This window comes from Sinohyriopsis cumingii, chromosome 2 (assembly GCF_028554795.1).
Source record: "Sinohyriopsis cumingii isolate HCF-2022 chromosome 2, ASM2855479v2, whole genome shotgun sequence".
NCBI lineage: Eukaryota > Metazoa > Mollusca > Bivalvia > Unionida > Unionidae > Sinohyriopsis > Sinohyriopsis cumingii.
The window spans coordinates 95,893,137-95,920,941 of record NC_142962.1 but is presented as its reverse complement, the minus strand read 5'-3'; the positions used below and the strand labels follow the sequence as shown (position 1 = coordinate 95,920,941).

At 35.6% G+C, this 27,805-nt stretch overlaps 1 protein-coding gene and 1 long non-coding RNA gene across 7 annotated transcripts in view; one reads left to right on the top strand and one right to left on the bottom strand.

Annotated features, from left to right (window-relative positions):
* Window positions 1-27,805, top strand: part of LOC149805419 (putative 4-coumarate--CoA ligase 1) — a 93,596-nt gene that overhangs the window by 4,559 nt on the left and 61,232 nt on the right. For 4 of the 6 annotated variants that reach the window (XR_016419546.1, XR_016419549.1, XM_089949981.1 and 1 more), the window contains exons 2-3: window positions 7,543-7,676; window positions 15,540-15,826. Coding sequence is in view for 4 of the 6 variants with exons in the window: in XM_089949981.1 (XP_089806107.1) it covers window positions 15,560-15,826 (267 nt within the window). In the remaining 2 variants the exon portion in view is untranslated. The remainder of the gene's footprint in view (window positions 1-7,542; window positions 7,677-15,539; window positions 15,827-27,805) is intronic. The other 2 variants (XM_089949985.1, XM_089949986.1) reach the window with 1 other exon arrangement.
* LOC149805420 (uncharacterized) lies at window positions 1,377-7,529 on the bottom strand. Its single transcript, XR_016419559.1, has 2 exons — window positions 6,754-7,529; window positions 1,377-3,163 (listed from the first exon to the last, which is right to left on the bottom strand). It is a non-coding gene; the product is annotated as an uncharacterized LOC149805420 (long non-coding RNA).

Here is a 27,805-nt window from a genome sequence, read left to right as displayed (position 1 = left end):
TTTAGTTCAGTGAACTTAATCAAGACTTCTTTAAGGAATTCCTTAAACCAAAAGAGTTTTTACAAATCCTAATGAACATATCTGCAAATGGACCAGAGCTTGAGGACTTTAACCCAGACACAGCTATCAATTGCTGGCTTAGTGCTGGTGCAGGTGGCAGACATATACATGGACATATTTTCAAATCCATCAGCTAAAACATATATACATGAACCTGAAGAAGCGAAATGTACAACAACAAATGTTTTTGAAAAATTAAATTCTTTTAAGAAATAATTATGTTGTATATCGTTTTGTTTGTTTTTTTTCTATGGATTAAGCACATACGTCTCATCAAATCTCGGCAAGTGATTACCATTTTGGGACCAGTGAAAAATAAGGTGGGACTAGTGACGAGTAAGGTGGGACTAGTGAAGAGAAAGGTGGGACTAGTGAATTTTCTGAAACCACTTGTCCTGGACTAGTGGTTAAAAAAAAATTTGCTCAGCCCTGACTGTGAACAGTTATGCCTGTCTGACAACAAAAAGTTAGTAAGTGGTTCATCATTATATTTAGTTATTAGAGGATAAGAGTAACAGACTGTTTGATATTTCTGTTTTGAATATAGCACAACTGAGTTGTAATTATCATGAGGTGATATGAAGTTGTCTTATAACCCTGGGAGTATCTTTCTTTTGCAATGACCTATCACTCTCAGTAGCCTTCCAAGAAATTCTGGGTGCCCTCCTCTCCATCACTCAGTGACCTTGCAAGCAGTTATGGGTGCCCCCCACCCCAAAATAAAGTCTGGAAACCCATCCAATAAATAAGGTGTTTGTTTAGAATTTAGGGGCCCCACATGACCTGGGCCCCCAGCAGTTACGTGTTTTGCTTGGAAGGCTGCTACACCACTGATCACAATCGTGTTAAAAAAATGGGGTTTCAATCCATAAAGCCCTGCAATAGTTATTGAGCAGAACAAAATTCACAATATAGTGACAAGATGGATGCACATAGGTAAAATTGTTTGGCCTTACCAAATACTATGGTGGTGGGCTACTTAAATGGTTGATAGACATGCGTACAATTTTATGGTCGTACTATTGAATATGATGGTGGGAATACATCTCATGCTTATTATATGTCAGCATCTTTTCAAAAATATAAACCTTTACATACAAATTCTAATAATGTCATTGGTCTTGTCTTGTGATATGAAACATCCAAATTAACATAGTTTTTCTTGATACTAATGTGGTCAACAAAGTCAATTTATAATGTTAAGACCCTCATTTGGTATAGATTAATGAAACAACAATGATGGATGAATGTCATATATAATTCAATATACTCTGCTACTGCCTCAATGAATACAAGACAGAAAAATAGTTGTTTTTTCACATTTTATTACAACAAAATAAATAATATCTTTTATAAGATGTGTCAAAAAGAATTTAAATTACTACTTTCAGAAAAATGAATAACATTGAAACAAAAAAATGTAAGGTTCAACTAAGTTTCTGAATGTAAGTTAAAATTGCTTTCACATGTATTTTATAAGAGGCTGCAATTTTGATATGAATTATAAATTGTAGGTCTCTACGTGGATTAAATGCAAATTTTAAAAGCAAAGCAAAATTCCATGTTCTGGATACCTTTCCACATGGACTTATAAATAACAATTAAAAAAACTATTGCAAATATAAGAAAATCTGCAAGGACCTGCCTATTAGATCTGAAAGCCAACAGGAAATGAAAATAAAATGCAAATATCTAAAATAGACTAATATCTAAATGAAACAATAACTTGTGTTTCACTGCAAAAAAATAAAAACAATAAACATTAAAAAAATGCAAAACTGTATTTAAAAAATGAACCCCTTTCCAATAACTGTATTAATAACAATATTTAATATAAAGAATATGGCATCATCTGTATCTTGTGTTTCACCAATAATGTATAGTAAGGAAAATGAAAGATCTGTAATTGGAAAACAATATAATATTTGGGTGTGAAGTATGAACATTAAATTTAAATCCCATAATTGATTACAAAATGTTAACAATTTTCTTGCCCTGATTATCTTGAGGTAAATGAACAAAAATTCCAAGTGGAATGAAAATACCAGGGCTTCTCTCCTTGCCTAAGGGAATGAAACATTTGATTCATTAAACATCTTTTTTCTTGCCCTGTAGAAATAAAATTATCATGGATAGATCAGAGATGGTCCTGGCTTTTAAAAAGCTGTCGCCAAAAAAATCACCAACCTCAATATTTTGTCACCAATTTTCAAAAAGTGTCGCCAGAACAAGTAGTGTACATTTTTCCAAGTGTTAATTTAGTCTGTTAGTGTAACAAGCAATGAAAATTACGAAAGATGGGTTAGTTAATACTTTAATTACAACAAGCATTAACAAAATGTTACAAAGTGTTACATGAAGATCCGTTGCGATTTTAGGGACTTGTCTTCCAAGAAGACACTAACTAGAGCTTGAAAATTATCAACAACTGCCTGTACACTACCTTCAAAACTCAGCCACCTTGTGTGGAATACCTGATGCAAGCGAGTGTGAGAAGACTCCAACACTGACTGAATTGCCTCAAGCCTACACATATTATGGGGGGAATATGCAAAATACTTGTACATATTATTCAGTATATCTTGAAACTTGACCATGTATCTAACCTCATTAGCTGCAGCACCGCACCTATACCCAGAGCTAACCTATGTGCAATGCAGTGAGTTGCAAGCAAACCTTTAGTAGCCTCCTTCAACCTGGTAACAACACCACTCTTGCAACCCAACATGACTGCAGCACCATCCGTTGATACACCAATCAGATTGTCCAGACTAAAACCAAATGACTTAATTATACCTAACAACTCTGAATATATAGATTCTGCGTTTGCGGTTTGAAGCTGATGAATACCTAGAAATTGTGTCACTGGTTCAACACTGCCAACCAAACTAGTTAAGTACCTAACATAAACAATCAAATTCTAATGTACTGAAACATCTGTGCTCTCATCAAGCATGACACTGTAAACACGAGATTCCTTGACCTCAGTAACCATCTCATCAACTATTACATCGGCCAACGACTGCTGAAACTCACTGGTGCTTTTGTGACTGTCATACGATGTGTGCTTATGTACTTTGAGGTCTGAGAGTTGGGTGGTGCCCTGAAATAGAAATAATCATTAATTTTGTATGCCATAAATGTTTCATTTATAATTATACATGTTCTGATATATATATAGATAGAACCCATCTCTATAACCACTGCCAACTTCACTTTTGAATAATGAACAACTTCTTGTAAAATAAGGGTGCATTATATGATTTTAACAACACAGACAAATTGGACTCCATATGCAGTGTCCTGTCATAAAGCTTTAAAAAAAGTATAATCTCAAACAATATATTTAAAAATACCAACTATTAATAAGATCACTTTATTTTTAATCACTAATACTGTCCGTGACAATCCTCATCAATACCATCACTGTCTAATATTCACTCTCGTGATGTCATTCTACTTATGGCTGTCTGTTATGCAAAATATCTAAAAGCCGGTCAAATCTTGCTAATCTTTGGTCTTGTTGTTCTTGAAGAAACTGCTCATGCCCTCTCATTTCATTTATCTGCGGGGCCCCGAGTGGCCGAGTGGTCTAAAGCGCTCTTCGTTACGGATCACTGCCATCTCACCTCTGTCTGCGGCGGTTTGAGTCTAAGATTCAGCCAATGTGGGCATGTGAGAAAGCCTGCCAGTAGCTTCTCGTGGGTCGGTGGTTCTTTCCGGGGTTTTCCGGGTTCTTCCTCCACCATTAATACTGGCCGCCATGTATAGCCTATCGTGCTGAAAAATGGCGTTAAACCCCACAACAACAACAACAATCATTTATCTGCCTCTCACTATGTTCTTTAAAAAATTCCAGAATAGAGTTTCCCTTCTGCTTTTGCCAGGAACTTTTCTATTTTTAGGGACAGGAGGAGCTACAGACTCAGAACCTGGACTGTCACTTTCCAAGTTGGTATCTTCTTCATCCTTGTCTTTACAGACTGACAGATCTGTAGAGGATGCATCAGAAGATGATGACTGACCTGATGAATGCAAAGTAAAAGTTGGTTGGGTACTTGGTTTTTTACCAAACACCTGATTCATTTCTTCAAAATATTTACAGGTTTTTGGATATTCACCTGTTTTAGAATTGTGATCTACTGTTTCCATGTAACTTCTTTTCAGAGAGTTCCATTTGTTTGAGCACAGGCTGCTACTCACAGTATATCCTTGTTTTTCCATTTCTGCTGCGATTCCATATCTGAACATGTATTTTGCTCTTTTTGAAGAGCTCATTCTTCTCTAAGAATAAAGCAAACAGCAAATCTGTCTCTCCAGATGTCCAGACCTTGGGTGTTTTCTCTGAAGAAAAAAAAGCCTAAATAATTGTCACCATTACTCCTAACTGTTGTGCTATATGAAGAGCATATTGAACATCATGATTGTGAACCAGAGTGCACTGAAAGCTTCTAAGAGAGAAATTAAGAATTGCTTCATAAGTATAGGTACTGAGTTTGATTCCAGTTATATCCAAATGTTGCAACTTTGGAAGTCTTGCTGCCACCTCTTGAACTGCTGTTGCTGAAAGACAGTTGAATGATAAATAGAGGTATTCAAGCTTTTTGCCGGCTTTTAGAAAATTCAAACTGCTGTCTACAATTAAAGAGGAGCTCAAGTCAGGTACTCTCAATGCTTTTACAACAGGCACAAAAGAAACATGTACTGGGCACCTTTCTCCAAATACAATTCTTCCAAACTAAGAGCACTGTTCAACTTTTGTAAATGATTATTAAATTCTTCTGTGTCAATGCATATTATCTGGTTTGATAAATTCAAGATACGAAGAGAAGAGCATATGCGAATACTTAATATAAATTCCAGTATATTCATGTCTATGTTTACTACATCTTCAAATCTACATCTGCATCTTGTACCAAATGACAGTATTCAACCATCTGTCGTAGACGATTGTTGATGAATATAACAGTCATAAGTAAATCATGGACTCCAATGTATTGCAGAATCCTAACAAGTATTTCTATGGGCAGGCTCATTAAACCTACAAAAGAAAACATTGTTGAGAGGACTGCAAATCTTTACATCTGTATTTTGACATACCATTGTTTGATAGCCCTACATCATTATCACATGATAAGTGATTGTAGCTGAAGATTCCTGACATGTCCCAGGGCCCTGTGATAACATCATCTCATTCAAGATTTTGGCAGCAAAGTATAAATAAAAGCATAATATATGCAGTGTTTCAAACTGTCAGTTCTAGCAGTCTATAATTCTTACTAGTTGCCAGAACATGTATCTGGAAATTCCTCTAACAAATCCATTTAGGTGCAGTGAACTGTTGGGAATAATGTAATATCCCAGTCTGGATATCCAGTCTACAAGCATGCAGTATCAATAGAAATGCATCTCAAGAGTGATCACATGCAAAGTGAACCGACTATTTAGGTTTGGTGCTCTCTCTCTCTCTCTCTCTATATATATATAGAGAGAGAGACAGACAGACAGACAGATACACATCTGCAAACTTTCCTTAACTGTTTTATTCAACTTTAAATTGATGCAGCATGAAGACATTAATGTTTGAGAAAAAAAACAATACAGCTTTCCAATTCAGGCAGATGATTTACTTGGCTATTTTTACTTTACACCTGGCTACTTTTTTTTATTAAAAAAACCCACTTCAAACCCGCAGCCTAATTTGACAACTACCTTTTCAACTTTAATGGAAGGCCCTGCAGCTGTAAGGAGGCAGTCACCAGTTATTATGTATTTTTGAGAGAGTGACATATGTAAGGTGAAGTTGTTTTCATTTAAAACATGCACATTGGAGATAATGTTGGCATACCTTTATGCTACAGTAATGTAATAAGGATGATATTTCTTTGGAAATTGTACATGATCTAATCACACTGCTAACTAAAATGATTGCTCCCTTGTGCTGAAAAAATCAGCCTGAATTTGTCTAAAGTACACTATCCATAGCAGCTATTAAAATAGGGAAAATTAATTTTGCCAGACTAGAGAATGCCAGCTTCTGAAAGTGCATTGAATGAATTACCAAATATATAAAATGTAAAAAATGTTATCAGCTCTTTTTTTTATACAATTTACCTCTGAAGTTCAGGAAGTGAAAATGACCAAGTGGTACTAGCACTTTTTTGAAAGGTGCACATTTGGAGTAAGGCCAAGCTGTATACTCTATAACCCATATTGCACCCATCAATCATACACCAAAATAAAGGGAATTAATGGTTCTTTTAAATATACCTAAGATATACAAGGTCTTTTTTAAATAGCCAGTGAGGAAAGCCGTGGAAATTCTTTTTCTTTAAAATTCTAACCTTGTGCAAAATACGAAACTGTAGAGTGCCACCTAAATGGTTAGGTATGCATAATTTACTCTTATATATGGGTCAATATGGGTTACACTGATTGGTAATTAATCTAATTGGGATAAACATATACATTTTGGAAAGTATTAGGCTACTTACTAAATAAGTTCTAGTACATTATTCTATGATGATAAGTTGAAGAGTGGGGAAGTTGACAGAAAGAAAAATCATATCACACCTTTATATTCTGTTCAGTAGCACAGTTAAATTAATACGCTTTAATTTTGTTAATTTCAGGTACACTTATTTCAAGGAATTTATTTCAAATTGGACAGCAAAATATATTGAATCATTTTACCATTTTCCATTCTGATAGCATGATCTTTTGTAACGTAGTGAATTTCCTCATTGATTTCAACAGGGACCCTGAAATTAAAAATCATTAAACGGAAGCAATTTAAATCTTCATCCGTATCATCCTTTAAGATGTGTAACATACTCTTCTAATTTTTGTTTAAGTACAAAAGTAGTAAATAAACTGAAGCACATAATTGAATAAATTGCATATTATAGAGAGAGAGAGAGACTTGAAAGTTTCTTAAATACATGTATCGAGCACATGATGGGTTTCACATTTAGACCAATCAAATCATCATATGTATGGTATTTGCAATTATATCAATTACCTCAACAGTGCTAAATGCATGTACATCATTATATATATTTTTTGTATACCATTTCCGACATTGAAATAGATTTGTAAAAAATACTTGTCGGCTTTTCTGAAAAAAAGAATTAATTCTACCCACTAGTCAAAAAAAGCATATTGAAGTAAAGAAATAGAAAGTGTCCCCCCCCCACTCGATCACCCTTTTTTTCTCAACCGTTTTTACTTGCTGACTCAACTGCCTCCAAAATTATTTTACGGTTGTAAGATCAAAACTCACGCATATACATTCGATCACAGGGGCTCGTATCGTTGCTTAAAATTGACCTGTCATACATGTACTATATAATAACTACAAGGGAGGACACCTTTCTCGCGCGACCCAGTTAAGAATAAACGCTGTTATTTCAAGCCACATTTCGCGTAGCATAATAAATTTGGTACCGATGTTTAGCTCAGACATTTATAACTTATTTTCAGTTGGCCAATGAGAAGTTCCAGTACACGTGAAGCAGTTTGTGTATTGTATGGCTAGGGCATACGATAAACTCGGCCACGTGTGAATTCGACTCGACCTGCAATGAACTTCATGGTCCCGACTAGAAATTATATCTGTAAGTGTTATAGCATGGTTAAGATTTGAAAAGGCCAAGAGAAAATAGAAGAATCAAATTTTTAACCGTGAGTTCTGAACCAATAGGGGGAATTTCAAACATTTCTTCGCAGTAAGTTTGAGGTGTCACTTGTTGATCAATTACTGGTTTACAAAAAGGTAACGTTCAATTTTTGACATAAGGGCGTTATTCATTAGCAAAGCAAACATGCAAAATCACGAGTTTAGGATTTCATTTACCAGAGTAGCAACTAATGCAACCTCTTTTTTGTTCCGAAAGAGTGTCTACTAAAGTTATTTGCCTGATGTTTTTTAAAATTGTGTTTGTTTTCTTTTTATCCGGTTAATTGTATAATAGTTGACCTATATTTTTGGGAAATGGCAAAGGTTTTCTAAGCGTATCCAGATTTTTAGGTCATTACCCTAAGTTCACTGTCCGGCATTATTTCCTGTTATATCAACAGGAATGCCTCTTACTTAAAAAGTAAAACTTCGATTAGAAAAAGATGAAATGTCATTCAGTCCTTGGGATGTACGCGTCGTAATATGTAATATGGATATAAAACTGAGAGGTGTGTGTAATAATCGTATATACAGGGGCGTATTTTCAGTGTTAATTTTTCCATATCTATTTGTTTTTCTTGTAACTGCAATTGCATCTGTTTTTCTTGTAACTGCAATTGCATCTGTTTTTTCTTGTAACTGCATTTGTTTTTGTTTTTCTTCTTGTAACTGAATTTGTCTTTCTTTCATTCTTTCTTCCGATTGTAATTGCATTGGCTCTATCTGTTATAATTTGTAATGTATCTGTTGAATACGAAAGGCAAATCGGCTTTACTACTCACTGTTTTGAAGTATGTACCGATACGCCTAGTTTGGAGAAATAGTATTTACTTTCTTTAAATTTCTGCACTAAAAATTATTTATAAATGTTACAGAACTAACAAAATTAAATGATTTCATTAAAAATTAATAATAATAATAATGATAATGTATACCAAAGGGTAGCACAGCGAGACAAACAGTAATCTCCCCTGTGGCATAAAAAAATATAAAACAAACAACCTAAGTAACAAAAGAACAAAAACAGATACACGAGGTCACCCCATCACTGATTATTTATTTTATAAACATTTGCTATTATGACCCTAATACAAAATAAACATGCAGCTTACACATCTTTGACGAGGTTCTTGTTTCTTCTTTCAGACATATTTGTTTCTTTAACATTATTCTGTGTAGATTTACATACATACATACATACATACATACATACTCGGTGGTGTATTTACCATGTATATGAGGACTTGGGGTGGGGGTCCATTTCTATCTTTTTAGCCGGTTAGTCGAAATTTGGATATTGTGTACAATTTTGCCTTGTGCCCCATTCTTCTGTCTGGCTACGATACAATACCAGACAGATCTTTCACGCAACTATATCTTCCCAATTTATGAATGATAACTAAACTCAGTTACACCACTATTCATTAATTTCATATTATTCTGATTATATGATGATACGGCGAGTGAGGAAGATTGACTTAGTTTGATTTTACGGCACAGCAACACAAGTAGATTATTTAATTCTTAGGGAATTGGAATAAAGTACCTTGCCGTAGGACACACCAGGGTAACAACCTAGTTTGATACAATGATAAGATTCAAACCCGTTCTCTTTCGGTCGCGAGACCGACATGCCAACCGTTTCTCCTGCATCCATTGATCACCTCCTAATTTGCTGGAGGGCGCAAAATGGGTGTACTACACATGTATTTATTCTTGTATCTTTTATATTATGTGTGACGTTGATTACATTACATGTATTTTGTAATGCTGTCATGGGATGATTATCTGATCTATGATCGGGGAAAATAACTGGTTCCCCAAAACTCTACATAAACAAGGTTACCCTTTTATTATATTTATAAATTTTTATTCAAAATTTCGTACCTGAAATGTTTATTATGAGAGGATGCTTTTTAGTCCCATAGCAATACAAATTTTTGTGTTTATGCATCAAGGTGAGTACCACAAATATCAAGTAAAAGTAGGTCTTATTTTTGCCCGTCGGTACTTCACTATTTTTATTTTCGAGTCGATGTTAGTGGAAAGCGAGACATAGCAGTTACTTTTTGTTATGTGTGGTGATTATTGTTATCTACAGGATGATTGACCACTGTGTTATTGCCCAGATAGGGTAGATAATAAACATTGGAAATTAATTGGTGGAATAAACAGAGATCTGAAAGGAGACATAGAATAGAACAACTTGAGCCCCCGTATATAAAATATAACAATTTAATCGGTTATGTTAAACAAATATAAATTATACAGGACACTTGAAGGATACACTTCTATTAGAAAAATAATTACCTAAACATTACTACAGAATATAATTAGCAGTTCCGTTTACACAGATGTGGTTAATTTCATCATAAAATCGAGTGAGCGTGTTCGAATGGTCCAGTATGACCATGCTTTTTTGGGGTCACTCCAGATTCAACATCTGTGGTAAAGCGGGTTGCTTTATCCCTCTGATTTCTTATGTGATGCGGCCTACAATGACTTCTCTTTTGCATCCAACTTCGTACGGGTCTCGGCTGCAATATGGATCCTTTCTACACGTCCCCGTTGCGCTGCGTTGTTATGTGTCGTTGCGAACTATTTCTCTTTGAAAATATATAAATAAGCAACCAAAATGGGTTGTTCGGACTTGAATACTCTTAATGCCATTCATTCTCTTGTTACGTTAGATATCATCATATCATACTTCAAACGGACACTAGCTGCTAATACGGTTCTTAGGTCAAGTATGACATTTCATAGAGTAATATGTATACATACTAATTAGTACCTCATTAAATAGTATACAAACTTTATGTATCTCTGACAGACTAGTTGACGTCACTAAATTTATCTCTGACAGATTATTTAACATCAGTAACCGGTCTATAGTATAGAATAGTCTCCTAATAAGCCATTACAAATAGGCCCCCTTCCGTGTAGGCTGTTAATCACTATCCAGATTCAGAATAAATGAATCATATAACATTCAAGACAAATGAAGGAGAAAAAAACTATCTTCACAACTCATATCAAAGGAAAAGTGTATGGAACTAAAATACGGTAATTTGCTGTCTTTTCCCGTTTTCAGAATCATCTCTTTACTCTTTACTTAATCATTTCTCGAGACTTTCAATACACATCCATTGGAATTTTCTTTAACGAGAAAAAAATACTCGCTATTCTTCTCTGAGCAATAGTTTCGCCTCTTGCAAAACTTTGACTAATTTCGCGACGTAGAACATTTATAAAATACGAGAATTCGCTTCGCCTGGGGAGCCCACGCCTTTTTTTAGCTTAGCCAATCATGATTAGATTCATTAGGATTAACACGCATATCTAGGTTTGAGTAATTCCTCGTATTTCCGCGCTTTCTTAAGAACGCGATTTCTGGACATTTTCATGTTATGACACCTATTCGTATAATTAAGAAAGTTGTCTCTGCGTCATTTAAATTCTAGTCATTCCCCGATACTTAGAACCGAATTCGTCGACAGTTATAAAACGGAAACCTCATTAAAAATCAATCATGCACAAACCAGGAACATTAAAGCCCATTATTGTAGCAGAGACCCTAGCTTTAACACCTTACCGACACACATTCATCAACTTAATTAGTTATGTGTCACGCTGACCCTGCGACGTTCACTCATTTATGTGTTCACAAAACATCTTACAAAATTCACACGGTTACGCTTTTCCGAAGGCGACATCTGCGTTGTCAACAGTTACGTTTTTTTAAATATAAAAAATCGTATCCCATTTTGTATGGTATCATCGTACTTTGCATAAATAATTATTACCCTTAAACAATTCATTCTATAGCATGCTCACTTGTATTATACTTCACGGAAATAGTTATGACCCAAATTACAATTCATTCTACAACATGGCTCACCTAGCCCCTTTACTTCGGAAATTTTCGTTGAAAGTTTGGTTAGTTTTTCATTTACTATAATTTTTCAGACTCTTTAATAGATTCTCATCAAACATTGTATTCATCATTATGAAATTAAGAGAATTCATTCTGTGGCATTCTTCCTCACCCATATCTTCGCTAGCCAAGGTTCCGTTACGTTAATCCTATCTGCACCTTGGCGGATCGATCAGACATTTGAGTGGTTTGTCCTAGCGACAGCTATTGAATTTGAGGAGTTGTCTCCCTCAGTATGTAATGCCAACTAACCAATAGTGCGTAGCGGCAGTGCATTTTGTACATATGCCGAAACTGGTACTGGCAATTTACTTCAAAAGGATACTTAAGTTTGTAAGTTTAACATCGAACCAGAGAGAAGTCATTACAGGTGTGTGTGTGTGTGAGTGAAAGGACTTTTGTACAAACACGGACCGGTAACAGAAAATCACTTATTTTTCAGTCCATTCATGTTGTGTTCTCCCCTTGTCTCGATCATGTAGGAACAGTGTTCGAATTTGAACAACTTGATTTTAATTGGATGCAGTTACTTGCCGCCGCATCCAGTGAAATTCAGACCAGAAGCAGTGAAATATCTGATCAATCCGCCAAGGTGTAGATAGGGTTAACGCATCAGAACCTTGGCTAGCGAAGATGGTTCATCCAGATAACCAAGGAGACCAGGTCATAGTTGTATAAAGTCTATAATAGGGTTTTGGTTAAAGTGTTTTCATTTTCTTGTATTTCCAGAACTCCTTGATGGATTTGTTCGTACTTGAGAATGAATTATAACGAAGCTTAGTTCACTGGTTGACGTGCACACCTGCCCTTTGATCTTAGGCTATGGTCACAAACATATAAAATTTGCTTTCAGGTTTTAGTTTAAACTGGGTTTGTGAAGGGCCGTTGTTGCTTATATTTTCTGAATCACTGTACGAGTTTTCTTTATACCTTGGGTAAGTTATAATGACCCTAAGGTTGCTACACGCACCCTCGTTCTTTTAATCTTTTGGTCACAGTCATATATAAAATTTGCATTAAGGTTTTAGTTAAAGTATTTTTAAATTCATTATTAGCTCCTAAAGACTTTGATGAATTTGATTATACACTGAATGAATTATTCTACATCATGAACGATCCACCTTTGGAGATTATGGTTAAGGTCAAACGTTTTATATCACTGTGATGATTGTGGTCTCAAAGTGCAGGACATGTCCTTTTTGTGTTTAGTTCAATTTATCACAGATTATATGCTTCAATACGATTCATAAGCAACCTCCTTGGTGTTGACCTATGTCATGGTGATTGCAAGGCTGTTGCAACGCTGTCACACTCAGTGTACGAGAATTATGCGCAACACAAATACACAAGACTGTGCCATGGGAGGCACATGTCTGTCTTACTGGAGTATGGCGGGGTGGTGGGGCTAGCCATTTTTAAAATGATGTCGTGACAGGCTTTTCTTTTCCTACTTTCTTCTGCGTCAGTCCATTCTTTATATTGTACAAGGTCCCCAACCCCCCAGCAATTTGCCCTTTGTTAAGTTGCAAAATACCTCTTTAATTTCTCAGAAACGTATACGCGACTTTTCTTTGCAATGGATGAACTACATATGAAACGTTGGATTTTTCGAAATTTCCAAAATCACCTACTGCCTTTAAAGATTATTCAAGAAAAACAATAACAGACTAAAATTATACAATAAAAACACTTACAATCCAGAAGCTCCCGTAAATGATATTTCTCGATCTGTCCCTGCAATTCATGATAACACGAGGTGCCTTTTTAAACGTGAAATACACGTTTAAGGTTCCCTTTTGGAGATTAATTACCCTGCCCTTATTAGATCCTCTGGGAAATGCTTTTGAGGCACACACGTTTTTCTTGCTAGAAGGGTGAGACAAAGTAAAAATGTTTGCCACACGCATGTCAGTAAATTACCTAGATCTCTTTTTACAACAATATAATGCACTCAATACATGCATAGTAATGGAACCCTTTTATTTTAATAGAGTACAAACAGAACTTATCCAATAATTTAAATAAAACAAACAACAAAAATACATTGGTTCTTTATATTTTGGTGACGAAAATTAACTCCTGTCAGGACATACAAGAGAAAACCTAAGAACGTCGGCAAAACGAAAGTGTAAACATAACGGAAACAAATGGAAGAAGTTTTCTTTGCTTAGCGACTGGAAGAAGATGGCAGCAAACTTGCATCTTGTAATATGTATTTATGTTATGATTATGAACAAAATATTTGGAATATCATAATTTCTAAAATACAATTATTGTCTTAACTTGACATTTATGGACAAATACGAATACATGTTGTGTCCTTAAAATATGTATGGCAAACAGACAATATCAGCACACACAATTTGACTCAACATGTAAAATTGGAATTCTCGTCATCGGAAATTGGACATACAACTACCGTTGTGTAATTCAACGAACATTTAAAATATCGACATAGGAAATCTAAGGGACCATCCATAAATGACGTCACGCGATTTTGGCCGATTTTTTACCCCTCCCTATCCCCTCGTCACACATTTTTTAAACAAATTCCTTCCCCTCATCACACATCGTCACAAATGTGTCATTTATGGACGGTCCCTAACTTTCAACTACCGCCTTGTCACTGACCAGAAATAAATCTTAAATGTCAGTTAATATATGAAGTGGAACTCTCAGTACAAACAATTTCATTCAACAAGTGAAGTTGGCATTTTCTACATACAGCATTGAACTTTCAATTATTGGCTGTGTCAGCCAAAAGTTAAAATTTAAAATCTCCACACAGGAAATTTTATATTAAACTTCAGCATATGAAATTGAATTTTCAATACAATCAATTTTATTCAGCATGTGAAACTGCATTAATGCGTTGAAATTTCAACACCGCTGTACAAGTAACCTATAAAATGTCAAGACTCAACCACCGCTCTGTGATTCAATAGATTAAACTGAAAAATTCAGCACATGAAATAGTGAAACAGAACTTTCAACAAGAACAATTTGATTTCAACGTGAATTGAAAGTCTCGACATGTGAAAATGAAATTTCGAATGCTACTTTCTCACTGGCCCAACTCATATCCCTACAGCGTCTCATTATCCACATACGCAACAATAACGGAGTCTGACCAGAAACGGCCTTATCAAACTCAGGGCCCGATTTTAACCATTTTGGGGTTCCCTGTGAGCGCAGCTTTTGGAAATCAACTTTTAAACAAGTTTTATATGATATTGGACTTAACACTTTCTTCCATCGCTTTAAAATGACTTTCTCTCTATAGATATAGTGTTAAAAATTACTAACGCGTGGGATCCCCGTGAGCGCGTGGCTCTAGTGGCCCAAATCGGTTCAAACCCTAACCTTAAGGGCGACCCTGAGTCGGATGATTTTTTAGGCTGGCACGCTATACCTTTAGCATTGCGACTCCTGTTATAAACGAGTTAGCTCAGACTTGGGTGGAGTGGAATATCATTCCAACCCGAGGGAGCCGTTTGCTTTATGCCGCTCAACAATGCGGAAGCCGAGATAAAGTCAAAGTTACAAGCTCCCATTAGGTTACTAAAACTTTAACAGGAATACCTTCATTTAATGCATTAGTATTCATCGTCACATGTTTACAATAACATGTAAAAATTATCATCTAAACCACCTGCCAAGTCATTGTCACCTTTACATAATTCTTGTACCATGGACGTAACAGTTGCCATCAGAACATGCAATAATTTCACCAGTAAGAAATAATGACCCTGAGCAACCTTTAACAAAAGATAAAAAGGATGAAAGGTCAAGGCCATATAGGCGGATAGGATATTCCTCCAAGGCAAGACCATTAATTTTTAATTTTAAACTTTTTTTTCTTTTCAGGGTCACATTGAAATTTTAAAATGAGGACAGCACTTCGATTCCTCCTCAGAGAGACACATGCCAGATGTTTTGCTCAACAGTATTCGTCACGTGCACCAGCGATATCTCTGACTGCCCATGTTGGTGGAGGAGACCATTCAATCGAAACATCAAAGAGACGTTTGAGTTCAGAGACTGGAAGTGATTTGATCTATAAAAGTCATTTTCCTGACGTAACCTTTCCAGAAGTTTCACTGGCAGAGTACATGTTTTCTTGTTTCAACAAGTTTGCGAATCGGATCGCAATTGTAAGTATGCATAAAAATACATTAAACCACATATAATCAATTTATAATTTTTAAACAAAATAATTTTTGATATTTGTGTATCCCCACTTCTAGAAATATGTATCACATTCTCCGTCCGTCAATTCTTTTTCTGCCATAACTAGAATCTGTTGTTAGAAAACTTTCACTGCATGCTCATCTTGGAATCAAGCTAAACTGAATTTATGTGACCGGTCACAGACTTTTCTAGGTTTTATTCACTATTTTATAATGATCGTGTTTGGGCTCCCATTCCAAAGCAGTGTTATCTATTGAAACCAAACTTATCTTGAGAATGCATCTTGAGATGAACTTGTTTCACTCACCAAAACGTAGTCGCTGTGACCTGCCTTGTAAGGTTTATTGAATATTAAAAGATACTGACGCGTGCTACGAAAGCATGGTATCGTATGAGTTCTGCATTGGCATTTGTAACATTTACGATACGATTTACAATATGTAGATAGTATGTAGAAAGACAAGAAACGCAGTTCTCACCAACAACAAATCTGAAGAAGTTTTAACCTCACCATTTTAACAGAAATAATTAGATTTTGTGCGAAATTCAAACGTTCCTTTGCAAGGAGGAATATTTTTCTTGGTATTTATACTTTGAATTTTGTAAGATATGTCATCTGGTGGAGGTCTAAGCATATTATATTCCATTGATTGTTAAATTTCAAGACGACTTTGAGGACGTAAGAAACTATACCTTTTTTGAAGTGATCTCGCAGCGACTTTTATTTCATTTTTTATCTTTTATTTTTTTCATTCTTCTTTCTAATCTCTGCTAAACATGTTTACTATATGTCACTGTTGGCGGGAGTTGCATACCTTGTCTCTATATATACCATATGCATAAATATTAATAAAAATTGTTGCAAGTGCCTATGAGCTGTTGCTTCCTAACAACTCTCATTGTCTTTGACTGATACAATCTTCTTTTGCCATCCAACGGCCAAGTAAAAACACAATTGTAGGTGACCTTGTTCAGAATAAACGTTGACATACGATCTTAGTATTAAATTACATACAATGGACATTTTTAAGAAGTTCATAAGATGAGTTCAAAGTGAAGATCCTTTAGAAGAATTGTGAAGACATGAACTGTATTATGTGTAAAATACGACGAAGAACAGTTGTCAGGAATGAACTTGTACGGTCTGACACACCGATGATCATACATGAGAGCTCATTTCAAATAAAAATTATGAAAGAAATCGAATTATTGCTGTCTTGTGATGTCATTAGGTGATGTTATACCTGTTACATGTAGACAATTATTATATTTGTAATTCTCCGCATACTCATGCTACATCTAAATAGAGAATTTGCAGATACCAGTCTGGGAAAATAAAGCACAAAGTTCACTTCCTGAAGAAAATGTTTAAATCATCAAAATTATGACTATATACTGTATATGACGTCAAAATTATGATAGGCTAAATAGGCTAATATAAAGTACATTTATTTTTTATTCCTTGAGAAAATGTTGAAATCATATAGATTATGACTTCATAATGTATATGCCATCAAAATTACGATAGGTACTATATAGTACATTTATTTTGCGTTCTTTGAGAAATGCTGAAATCGTCAAGAGTGAGACCTCATAATGTATATGACGTCAACAATTACGATAGGTTAATATATAGTACATTTATTTTACAACATTCTTCTAAGCAAATACAAATTGTTACATTAGATGTATGAACTGGCATGTTCTATTCTTATTGTTGATATTATCTATATTTAGTTGGCGCTCATGGAGCCGTTTAGCGGCCCAAACTTTGGGACACATTGTTTTTGTTGTTTGTTTGTTTGTTTTTTTTTTTTTTTTTTTTTTTTTGTTTTTTTTTGGGGGGGGAGGGGTCCCAGGTGCCCTGTTTGACTCTACGTTGCTTTCGGATCAAACCGACGTGGATAGGGTGACCCAGGCTAGATACTGACCACACTACTCATAGCTTATACTCTTTCAGACGGTATAGCTGATATAGGCTGTTTTGACCCTAGCGTCATCTAGATACTAGTATGTCCTCTCCTTACATTAGAACACATGCACATTGACTAGATCCCTGCTTATTGTTCTTATCACAGATTGCAACCTTAATATATAAACATGGTAGCTCTAATGCGCTTCATTGTGACGTTATCGTTACAATGTGATGTCACGTCTGCCGCGCGCTACCTTGTAACATCATGATTCATCAACCGTAGTCTCTGTCGCTGCCACTAAAAAATTCCTTGCGTTTTCATCCTATATATGTGGCAAAGTTATTCCCATTCTTCAAATTAATGAAGCTTATAAAATGGTACAATTTTATCCATCTGGCATATCACAACCGAGGGATGTAACTCCCTATGAATTGTTTGAATATTGGCGTATTAACTTAAATTGTAAAAAGAGCTGTATTTTATGACCTGAAATTTGTCGTCTTTGGATCCCTAATCCGAGTGTCCTCTGACCCATCCTACTCCACTTTTGATATTTGGACATTTATGTTCGTGTGTAGGGTCAGTCATTTGCCTATGGAAAAGTTGGAATTCGCAGACACTGTGCTGTGTCGGCATAGGGTAACTGCTTACTATAGACTGCCTACCAGACTTGAACGACCTTTCATCACGCCATACCTGCATGAAATCGAGAGGAAGATTATTTATTTTCTCAGAAATTGCGAATATAAACGTCGTTGTCTTTATTCCGAGGGCAGAAGAGACGAAACCAAAGCGCTGATGAAATTTGAGCTGGAACTCGCTATTTGTATTGCTTGTCACATGATTACCCAAATCTTGCAACCTACATGCCCATGACATCAGGGGGTCAAATAGTTACGTGACATCAACAATAAACCAGTTTCCAGTGATGTACACATTATTGGAACATATTATATGAAAGTTACGAGGTGTTGGTAAATAAATGTAATGCACGCTTAATTTTGAACATATTTATTTTGAGAACAAGACCAAAAATCTGTCGGTATCGCAGAACCTGAAGAAAGCCAGATTCATCAAGTACTGCGCACGAATTGCTCTGTTTGGTGAATCTCACTTTCTCCAGTTGCTTGAACAGTTTCATGTTTTGGTCGCTGTTCTCACAATAAATATGTTGAGAAGTTTTTGTGTTTTTTCATTTCTATAAACATTACGTGACATTCATTTATATTTTCGATTTGTTTTCTTACCTATTCTGCTGTGAGGAGTTGTTTCCGATAAACCCGGACCAGTAAAATATTTACGTGACACCTGTATTAATCAATAGGAAAAAACCAAAGTGGGGAATTGCGTGCGTGGTACCATACAAAATGTGCGCGTGTCCGACGTCACATATTGTAATACATGTACTCCGTGTGTTGTATCGAAAAGATTACAGTTGATGAGTTAAACGATTTAATAATAATGGAGATATAAATCACGTCTTTTAGTATAACATAGTAAATGTTACATTAACATAGTGTTCCTCAAAACACTACCAACTTCTGATAATGTAGAGCAGATCTGTTCATCTAGCTGCCAAAAGACAACATTATATTACACTATATTATGGTGAAATTAATTATATTACTTCATTCATATGCATAACATCAGCTAATTGTATTAGATCGACTGTAACACATTCTGACATAACAGCGCGATCTCTCAATGTAGAATTTATTTAAGTGCCAGTGTCCTTGAGCAGCTGCTTTATAACGAATTACTACATGATAATTAAAAGGCTGTTAGATTCAATGATAATCGTGGACTAAATCTACCAAAACTTACTCGTCAACAATTTGATTTAGTTTTGGAATTAGATAGTGTTAAAGTTAATATTGGTTATGTGATAACTAATGTATGGTTTTCTATTAGAGTTTGAATATATGACCGAAATTCTTTTCTACTTGTATGTTTCTTTGCCACTCTCACTGCTATATGACAGTGATTCGTAACAGTGAGCGCTTTAGACCACTCCGCCACTCAAGGCCCCAAGTGTGTGTGTGTGATTTGGATTTTTAACGTAGCTTTAACAATTTTTCAGTCATATCGCTACGATGTCTGCAGTGTGACTGTTTATAGTGATGTCTAGCACTGGGGCATAATGCCGCAGACATGTAGCGTGATGCCCCACCCAGTTACATTATCCTGACATGATCCTGGCCGATCAGTCCTAACACTAACCTCTTAATGCTGAGCGCCAAGCGAGGTAGCTATTAGTACCATTTTTGTAAGTCTTTGGTATGACTCGGCCGGGGATTGAACCCACAACCTCCCGCATCCGAGGCGGACGCTCTAACCACTAGGCCACCGGAGCGGTCAAGGCCCCAAGTGTTATTAAGAAACCAAAACTAATTTTGCTACATCTTCCTTAATTATGGTAATTTTTAAATGCAGTAAAAACCTAGTTATAACGCACGATGAGACCTTCTGCAAATATGTTTGAATGTTAAAAGCATTGATAAATGAAATTTTAATGGAAATTTAAATAAACATTTAAATTTTTAAAACTAAATTTTACTGAAAAATTTAATTTTCATACAAGTTTGAAAATAAAAACTGGCAAATTTTAGACAGCAAAGTTGACTAATGACGTATTTAAAATAAATGGTAGTTTGGGGCAGTGCAACTGATAACATGTTTCCCAGGGTTAGTGAAGCAAGATAGCTCCCAGTGATTTTTGCAGCAAATTGCAATATGCCTATCCAGATGCATATAGGTGTACACATTAAAGAAACCATGACAGGTGCTATGTTTCACATTTATTGTGACAGGTACTTAGGCAGTTGTTTGTATAATTAATAGCACACTCAAATTTAAAGTTTTGATGGGACCACTACCATGTTTTATAGCAAAAATGCATTCTATTTCAATGTTGATAACTGCAAAAAATGAGAATGTGATAGGAAGATAAAGTTCCAGGGAGGCTCTACCTTACCGAACAATGGTCCTAATCTCTCTCATGAAGATCCAAGCCATGTATTTGATGTTCTATAAGCAGTGTGGTGATATGAACTAATCTTGATCAATTATAGCAGTACACTGCACATGTCCTTATGAAACCTTGCTATCACCTCTGGACTACTGGAGAGCTTCCAAACTGATCCAACACTAATACTTTGTTCTAGATACCAGGCTAGACCTGAAAAGATATAACATGTTTCACTTAATTCTAGAAAATAGTAAGATGTAGGTAAATGAATTTAAAATGTGTTAGATATGGAGATTTCGAAATGACATTAAGGGTGCAAGCATGGGAAAAAATATTAAAATGGACAGAGTGACACTCAGAAATGTGAAGCAGTGGCCATGTATTAAAGTGATAAATTCATCCCAAAAATATATGAGGTTTAAAGAAGCAAATTTAGCCATTTAAATAACTAGTAAGGGAGACTATGTATCATAAAGTGTAAGAAAATAATGGGATGGTGTGGTTTGATCATTGGTGCAAACATTAGTACATAACAGTATACAGGAAAGTCAGGTGACAATGTACTAAATTAAAATATATTACTATAAGTAATCTTATTCATCAGGGAAATTACAATTTTGGATATTGCAAGTGAATACATGTACAGCCAAATGTGACCATGTAGATCAACTGTAGGTACTAATAGATCCTATATCATCAACTAAATGTGCAATTCAGATCCCCAAAACTTGTAAACAAGGATGGACATTTGTATATGTAGGACATATACAATGTACTTGTTAAGATCAAATGTGCAAACATAATTCAAATGATCCGTTTGAACATTTTTAGTGAATTTTTAAGTTCAGTGATTCAACGGAATCAGATATCAGCTGAAGCTACAATACCAGACTCGGTCAAAGTCCTAAATTGAAATGTGTTACCATACATATGCATATTCATGATATCTTAAGTGCACACAGCGTATATGATGTACAAAGTTTCACAGAACACAGAACATGATTATAGAACATCAAATACATGGCTTGGATCTTCATGAGAGAGATTAGGACCATTGTTTGATAAGGTAGAGCCTCCCTGGAACTTTATCTTCAACATTATAGGCTCTGGGCAAAGCATTGCACTGGGGCCCCCTACCGGCCCTACCCACCCACAGGAATTCAGCTAGATGTCACTATTTTTAAAATTGGGAAACGTGCTTCCCACTGCACCTTTAAAGCAAATTAAATTGCTAAAAGATCTTTAAATATTCATTAACAATATGGGCAGCATGATGCCCCTAGAAGCGTGAGGCCCTGGACAACTGCCCAGTGTGCCCATGCCTTAAGACGACACTGGATCATGTACATGTACTAAATGTGAACAGTGTCACATTGCTTGCCCTTGATTACGTAAGTCAAGAACAAAGGAATTAGTTAGAAGCCATGTATATATGTTAGACCCCGTGGCTATAGTGGTCCTGTTCATAATTGCTCCGAGAGTCAGCTTTGTTGGGTGTCAAAAATCACATGTGGATGTTGAAAGCTTTGTTCAAGAACAAAGGACCCTTATTGGCATCGTAAATCTCACCAAGTTGACAGACGGCTGGAGCATTGTCTGCTAAGTTGAATAGAACAGGGTAGAATCGATATCCAATCGGAATTGAGAGAGGGTGTGGTCACCATTTCAATCCAAATTTAACTGAGTAATTTGGACTAGAAACTTCAGTAATTGTGAAACATCGGGCTGGAAAGTTAAAGCAATAACTGCGGGAAAGCCACTCACAAATTGGCGGGAAAACATACGAAATTCTAAGGAAAGTCGTGGTTAGAATTAATGTTGTAATTCGCTATTTGATTACTTCATAGTAAACTAATGCATTTATTCATCAGATATTCTAGATTTTACAACTGTTGAATTCAATTGTAACTTTGGAAAATGGTTGCAGTGTGTAAAATTAGTTAATATGAACTTGTGGGAGTTTAATGTACAGAAATGCATCTGACTGCTGTGCTGTTGTTCAGTATAATGAGATTAAGAATATATATACTGATGTGACGTAATTTATTGATGTCTGTATGATGCAGTGCTTTTATTACGACATTGTTTACCATACAAGAGCGTATGGGTATTTCGATGTGCACAATTGCGTGACCGAAAAATGTAATAGCCTTTATCTGATGATTGATTGTTGGTTTAGTGTGAGACAAGATGGCTAAGGAAATATACCAACGTCCTTGTGTTTTCACAGTAAGCTTTTAGTGGACGGACTTCCGGTGTGGTTTAGTTCCGAGACTCTGTGAGAGAGACGGAATAGAGACTAGTGGAGAAGTCAATTGTGAATCAAAGGATAGTCATTGAGCAGAGTCAGGGAGGAGGAGGAGGAGGAAAAGTAGTTGAGGAGGAGGAATTGGAGAAGGAGCAGTCTAGGAGAAGGAGTTAGGAGGGAAGTCGGCAGGAGAGAGAAAATTGGCGGGATAGGAGAGATACATTTGAGTAGAAAACAAGGACAGGTGGAAAAGCGATCTCACACTATAAATCAAAGGATGCAATAGGCTATCACTTGGTCGAGAGGAAGAAGGGTGATTGGGAAATTATTATCATTTGAATATTGATATGTATTAAATTGTTATTCTTTTGAATTTCACCTTTTGTGTTCTCAATAAGTTAACTGTGGGCATTGCTGACTGGGGGCTCGGAGCCTTACCTCTCTCTATCACTAATTTCACTCCCTACAAAATTGAGTCCGGGGTGGGATTTCTATGGTAATTTAAATAATATATTGGGAGCACCCCTCCTCAACCCTATCAAACACCACAAACAGTTTATCTCAAACATTCTAAAATAAATGGATATTTGCTCATGTGGGATATATAACCATGTTAAGACCAGGTGTACAAAGTTAAATTCAAATAATCTGTTTGAATATTTCTGGTGTAATCTTTAGGGTCTCAGTTAACAAATATAATTAGTAATTACTAATGCATAAAGCAAAATGGCTCATTAAAATTCCCATAATATCATGTAGGCCTCAATGCTGCACTACATCAATTAATATCTTAACCAAACTGAATAATAAAATGGAATGCATTTTGTGTTCAACTTGTATCATAGTCAATGCAGTGAAATCAGCCCACTACACTACTAAGATCATGGAAAGTTCCAGCTGCAAAGAGCTCTTTGAGATTACTAACAAGCTTAATGTCAAGGAATAAATCTACACCACTTCCAACTACCTTCTCTCCAGTCGACCTTCCGGACATATTTGCAAATTTCAGTTGACTCATCGTCACCATACTGTTGGGATACAGAATTGCAGCGGCAACCATTAGCAGCATTTGAACCTGTCTCTATGGATTTTGTACGTACAATTCTGATGAAGAGTGTACCAAAGTCATGTGAAATTGATCCAACACCAACATTACTGCTGCTTGAGTGCTTAGATCCAGTATTGCCTTCACTAACTGATGTTATTAATACCTCTATCTCATCATCAGGGGAATTCCCATTGTTTTTCAAAACTGCCATTGTAAAGCCTCTGCTGAAGAAACCAACACTAGACTATAATGATTTAAAGAAATACCACCCAGTTTCTAATCTCCCATTCATATAAAAAGTCTTAAAAAAGGTTGTCCTATCCCAGCTTGTATCTCATCTGAATTCAAACAGTCTTTTTAGCAATGTACAATCTGCATATCGCCCTTGCCACAGTACTGAAACTACTCTTCTAAAAGTAATGACATTCTCTCTGCTTTGGATAGCAGAAAGATTACAGTCCTCACCCTCCCTCCTTGATTTGTCTGCAGCATTTGACACAATAGACCATGATATGTTACTTCATCGTCTCCAGCATGTATTTGGCATTCATGATACAGCCTTACTGTGGTTCAAGTCCTACTTGGTCAACAGGACACAAATTGTGTCTGCAAATGGAATACACTCCAGCCCAGTTGATCTATGTTGAGGTGTTCCACAGGGGTCTGTTCTTGGACCTGTTCTCTTCATTCTATACACTCAGACACTCTCAAGTGTCATAGATCATCATCCAGTGTCTCACCAATTGTACGCTGATGACACCCAAATATACAAATCTAGCCACACGATTGAAGTTGTAGAGAGATGCATTTCTGATGTGAAATCATGGATGACATGAAACAAGCTGCAGATGAAAGATAATAAAACTGAGGCCATTCTGATCACAATACAAAGACCTTCTCATTCACATCTCTTACTTCAAACAATAAATATCAACAACACCAACATTAAATTCACACAGTCAGTATGAAACTCGGGTGTTACTCTGGACAGTATTCTCACATTGCACCAACATGTCATGAACATATGCAAGGCTGCATATCTTGAGCTGCGACGCATCAGCTCCATTCACAAATATCTTTCAGCTGATGCCACTAAAACACTTGTGTGTTCATTAATACTTTCAAGACTGACTATTGTAACTCAATTCTGTCTGGTTCATCTCAATATCTACTCCAGAAACTTCAAAAAGTTCAAAACATAGCTGGTAGGATCATACTTAGAGTACCACGATCAGAGCACACTTCCCTGCTGCTCTGTACCCTACACTGGCTATTCATTCACTGACGGATTCTATTCCAACATACCTATCCGACCTCACCCGTGTGTACACACCAGCAAGATACTTATGCTCCTCTTCTGACAATCGTATACTCATTATTCCCTCTATGAAAACAAAGTCATATGGACAGCGTTCTTTTGCATACCAGGGCCCAGCAGCGTGGAATGAATTGCCCAATGAACTTAGACACAAAGACACAGTGATCACATTCAAGAGGGCTCTCAAAACTCACTTATTTTGACTGCAAGAACAAAGTTAAAGACCTAATAATGTTTCCTACCTTAAATATTCTCAGCACGTTTTTTTTCTATGTTTTCTAATTTCATGGTGTTTGTGTTTGTAATCATATCATTATATATGTTTTTTATCTTATAGGTGTTGTCTAATGTTGGTAAGCGCTTAGAGCTTCTAAAGATTAGCCACTATACAAAGTCCTCATTATTATTATTATTATTATTATTATTATTATTATTATTTTGCAGTTTTCTTACATCCAAGGTAGATATACCTGGGGAAAGTATATTTTATCCCTTTGACTTGTATTTCATTCTCTGGCAGTTTAAAATGATTTAAGAACTTGAGTACGTTCTAGCATAAAGTTTTCATTTATGTTCTCTCACTAAATACCCTATAACTAGGTTTATAAACAATTACTGAAAGCTATACAAGCAGATATGTGTTATTCAGGAAGTCACCCCATCATAAACACATAAATAAATAGCTTGGACCCCTAATAAATAGTTGAATGACCTAAAGGCACAATACCAAATATAATTTTGTCTTTGTGTATTTTAAATGAAGGTCTCATTTTTGACTTACAAAGATATTTTCTCTGACAAAATTTGACAGATACCCATCATTGCAGCTTGTATATGTGTAGGAATACATACATGTTGATTTTATTTAATATTATTTTAAATAAATATAATATATGTGCATTTTGGGGTGAAAAATTAAATTGAAATTTTAACTGAAAAACCTTCATTAAATTTTCTTAAAATTTTTATTTTTATTTTTAATTTCATTCTTATATTTTCAAAGTCAATATATATAACATATTGAAATTTTATGTGTCTATCATTAATATTAAAGATTTTATACCAATTTAAACTTTAATCAATACCGCACTGAATAGGACCTAGAACACACCAAAAGGAGACAGGAAAAAATTCTCAAAAGACTGGGACTACATTTGTAGGGTACTAAACCAGAACTATTGTGATCTGATTCCATATGTGTGCATATGACAGGACACCAATTTGATCTGAAAACCTGCAATCTTTCAAATCAGTTCAGGATGCCCATGAGAAGTTGAGATGACAGACTTAGAAGAAAGAAAAAAGGAGGAAAAAATCTGCACACTCCCCAGCTTGAAAAAAATGTTCCTGCTTTGATGAGAAAAAATGTAAACATTATATTGATTATATTGGGTACCCATTATATTCTTTGAAGCAAAAAATATTATTCTTGTTCAAGCACCTCATGGCCAGTTCCTTTTGAGTAATAAATTGAAGGCCATTTGTGTAGGACAAGTGATGATGGACGGGTGATGGTTGTCAGTATTTGCCACACATCATTACTTACTCTTTATTGTGTGCATTATTTTGTGCAATGATTTCAGCAGAAGTCAGTACTAAAGATAATATACAGTTCATAACATAATGATTGTGCGTTAACTGGTTCAGATACGTAGACGTCAGTTAACTTAAAAACAAACTTTTTCATCAAGTCATTTTGGGTAATTTCTACATGAGATTATGAATCTGACTGGTAATAGACATGCTAGTTGTGATACTGCATAAGATCTGAGTGTAAACAGTGTACATTTTACCTACAATCACTTTAAAAGAAAAACAGACGATACATGGCAGACATAAGAAGAGCTTTAATTAAATTATTTATGCAATGGGCAGCTGTGCATAGTCTTTCTGAATTCAGGTATATGACAGCCAAGCAAAATAGTCTTTTCAAAAGTAACCACACGGCAATGCAATGCGAATAAACCCGACCTTCTAGAATAGTCTATTTCAGGAGGAAAAATATTGATCATCTGCGTCCAATATTTGCAATGTCTAGTTTTCATATTTCTAAAACAGATTGAACAATCAAATAGGAGGAAGTCTTGTATATACATTTTCAAAGAGATGTAAATTCAAATTTGATGGAATTAATGAGATTTTCAAAGATGGTGAACATTAGTCTGATAAATCAACCCCAACCCCCCCCCCAAAAATAATCTGTGTTGATACTGATGGATGGTATGCACTAGGGACAAGTCAGAAATATAAAATCAACATCATCATGGGGTGGGACTAATTTATCAGTCTATGTGATTATTACAGCTGTTGCTTGAAAACGCAGACTGGCCCAAGCAAATATGTTGACTGTGTTGCTAAAGAAACTACCTCATGATTCAAAACACCAACAAATTGACAGTGTTTTGGATCCCCTGGCAACAATCAGCTTAGAATTTATATATCAG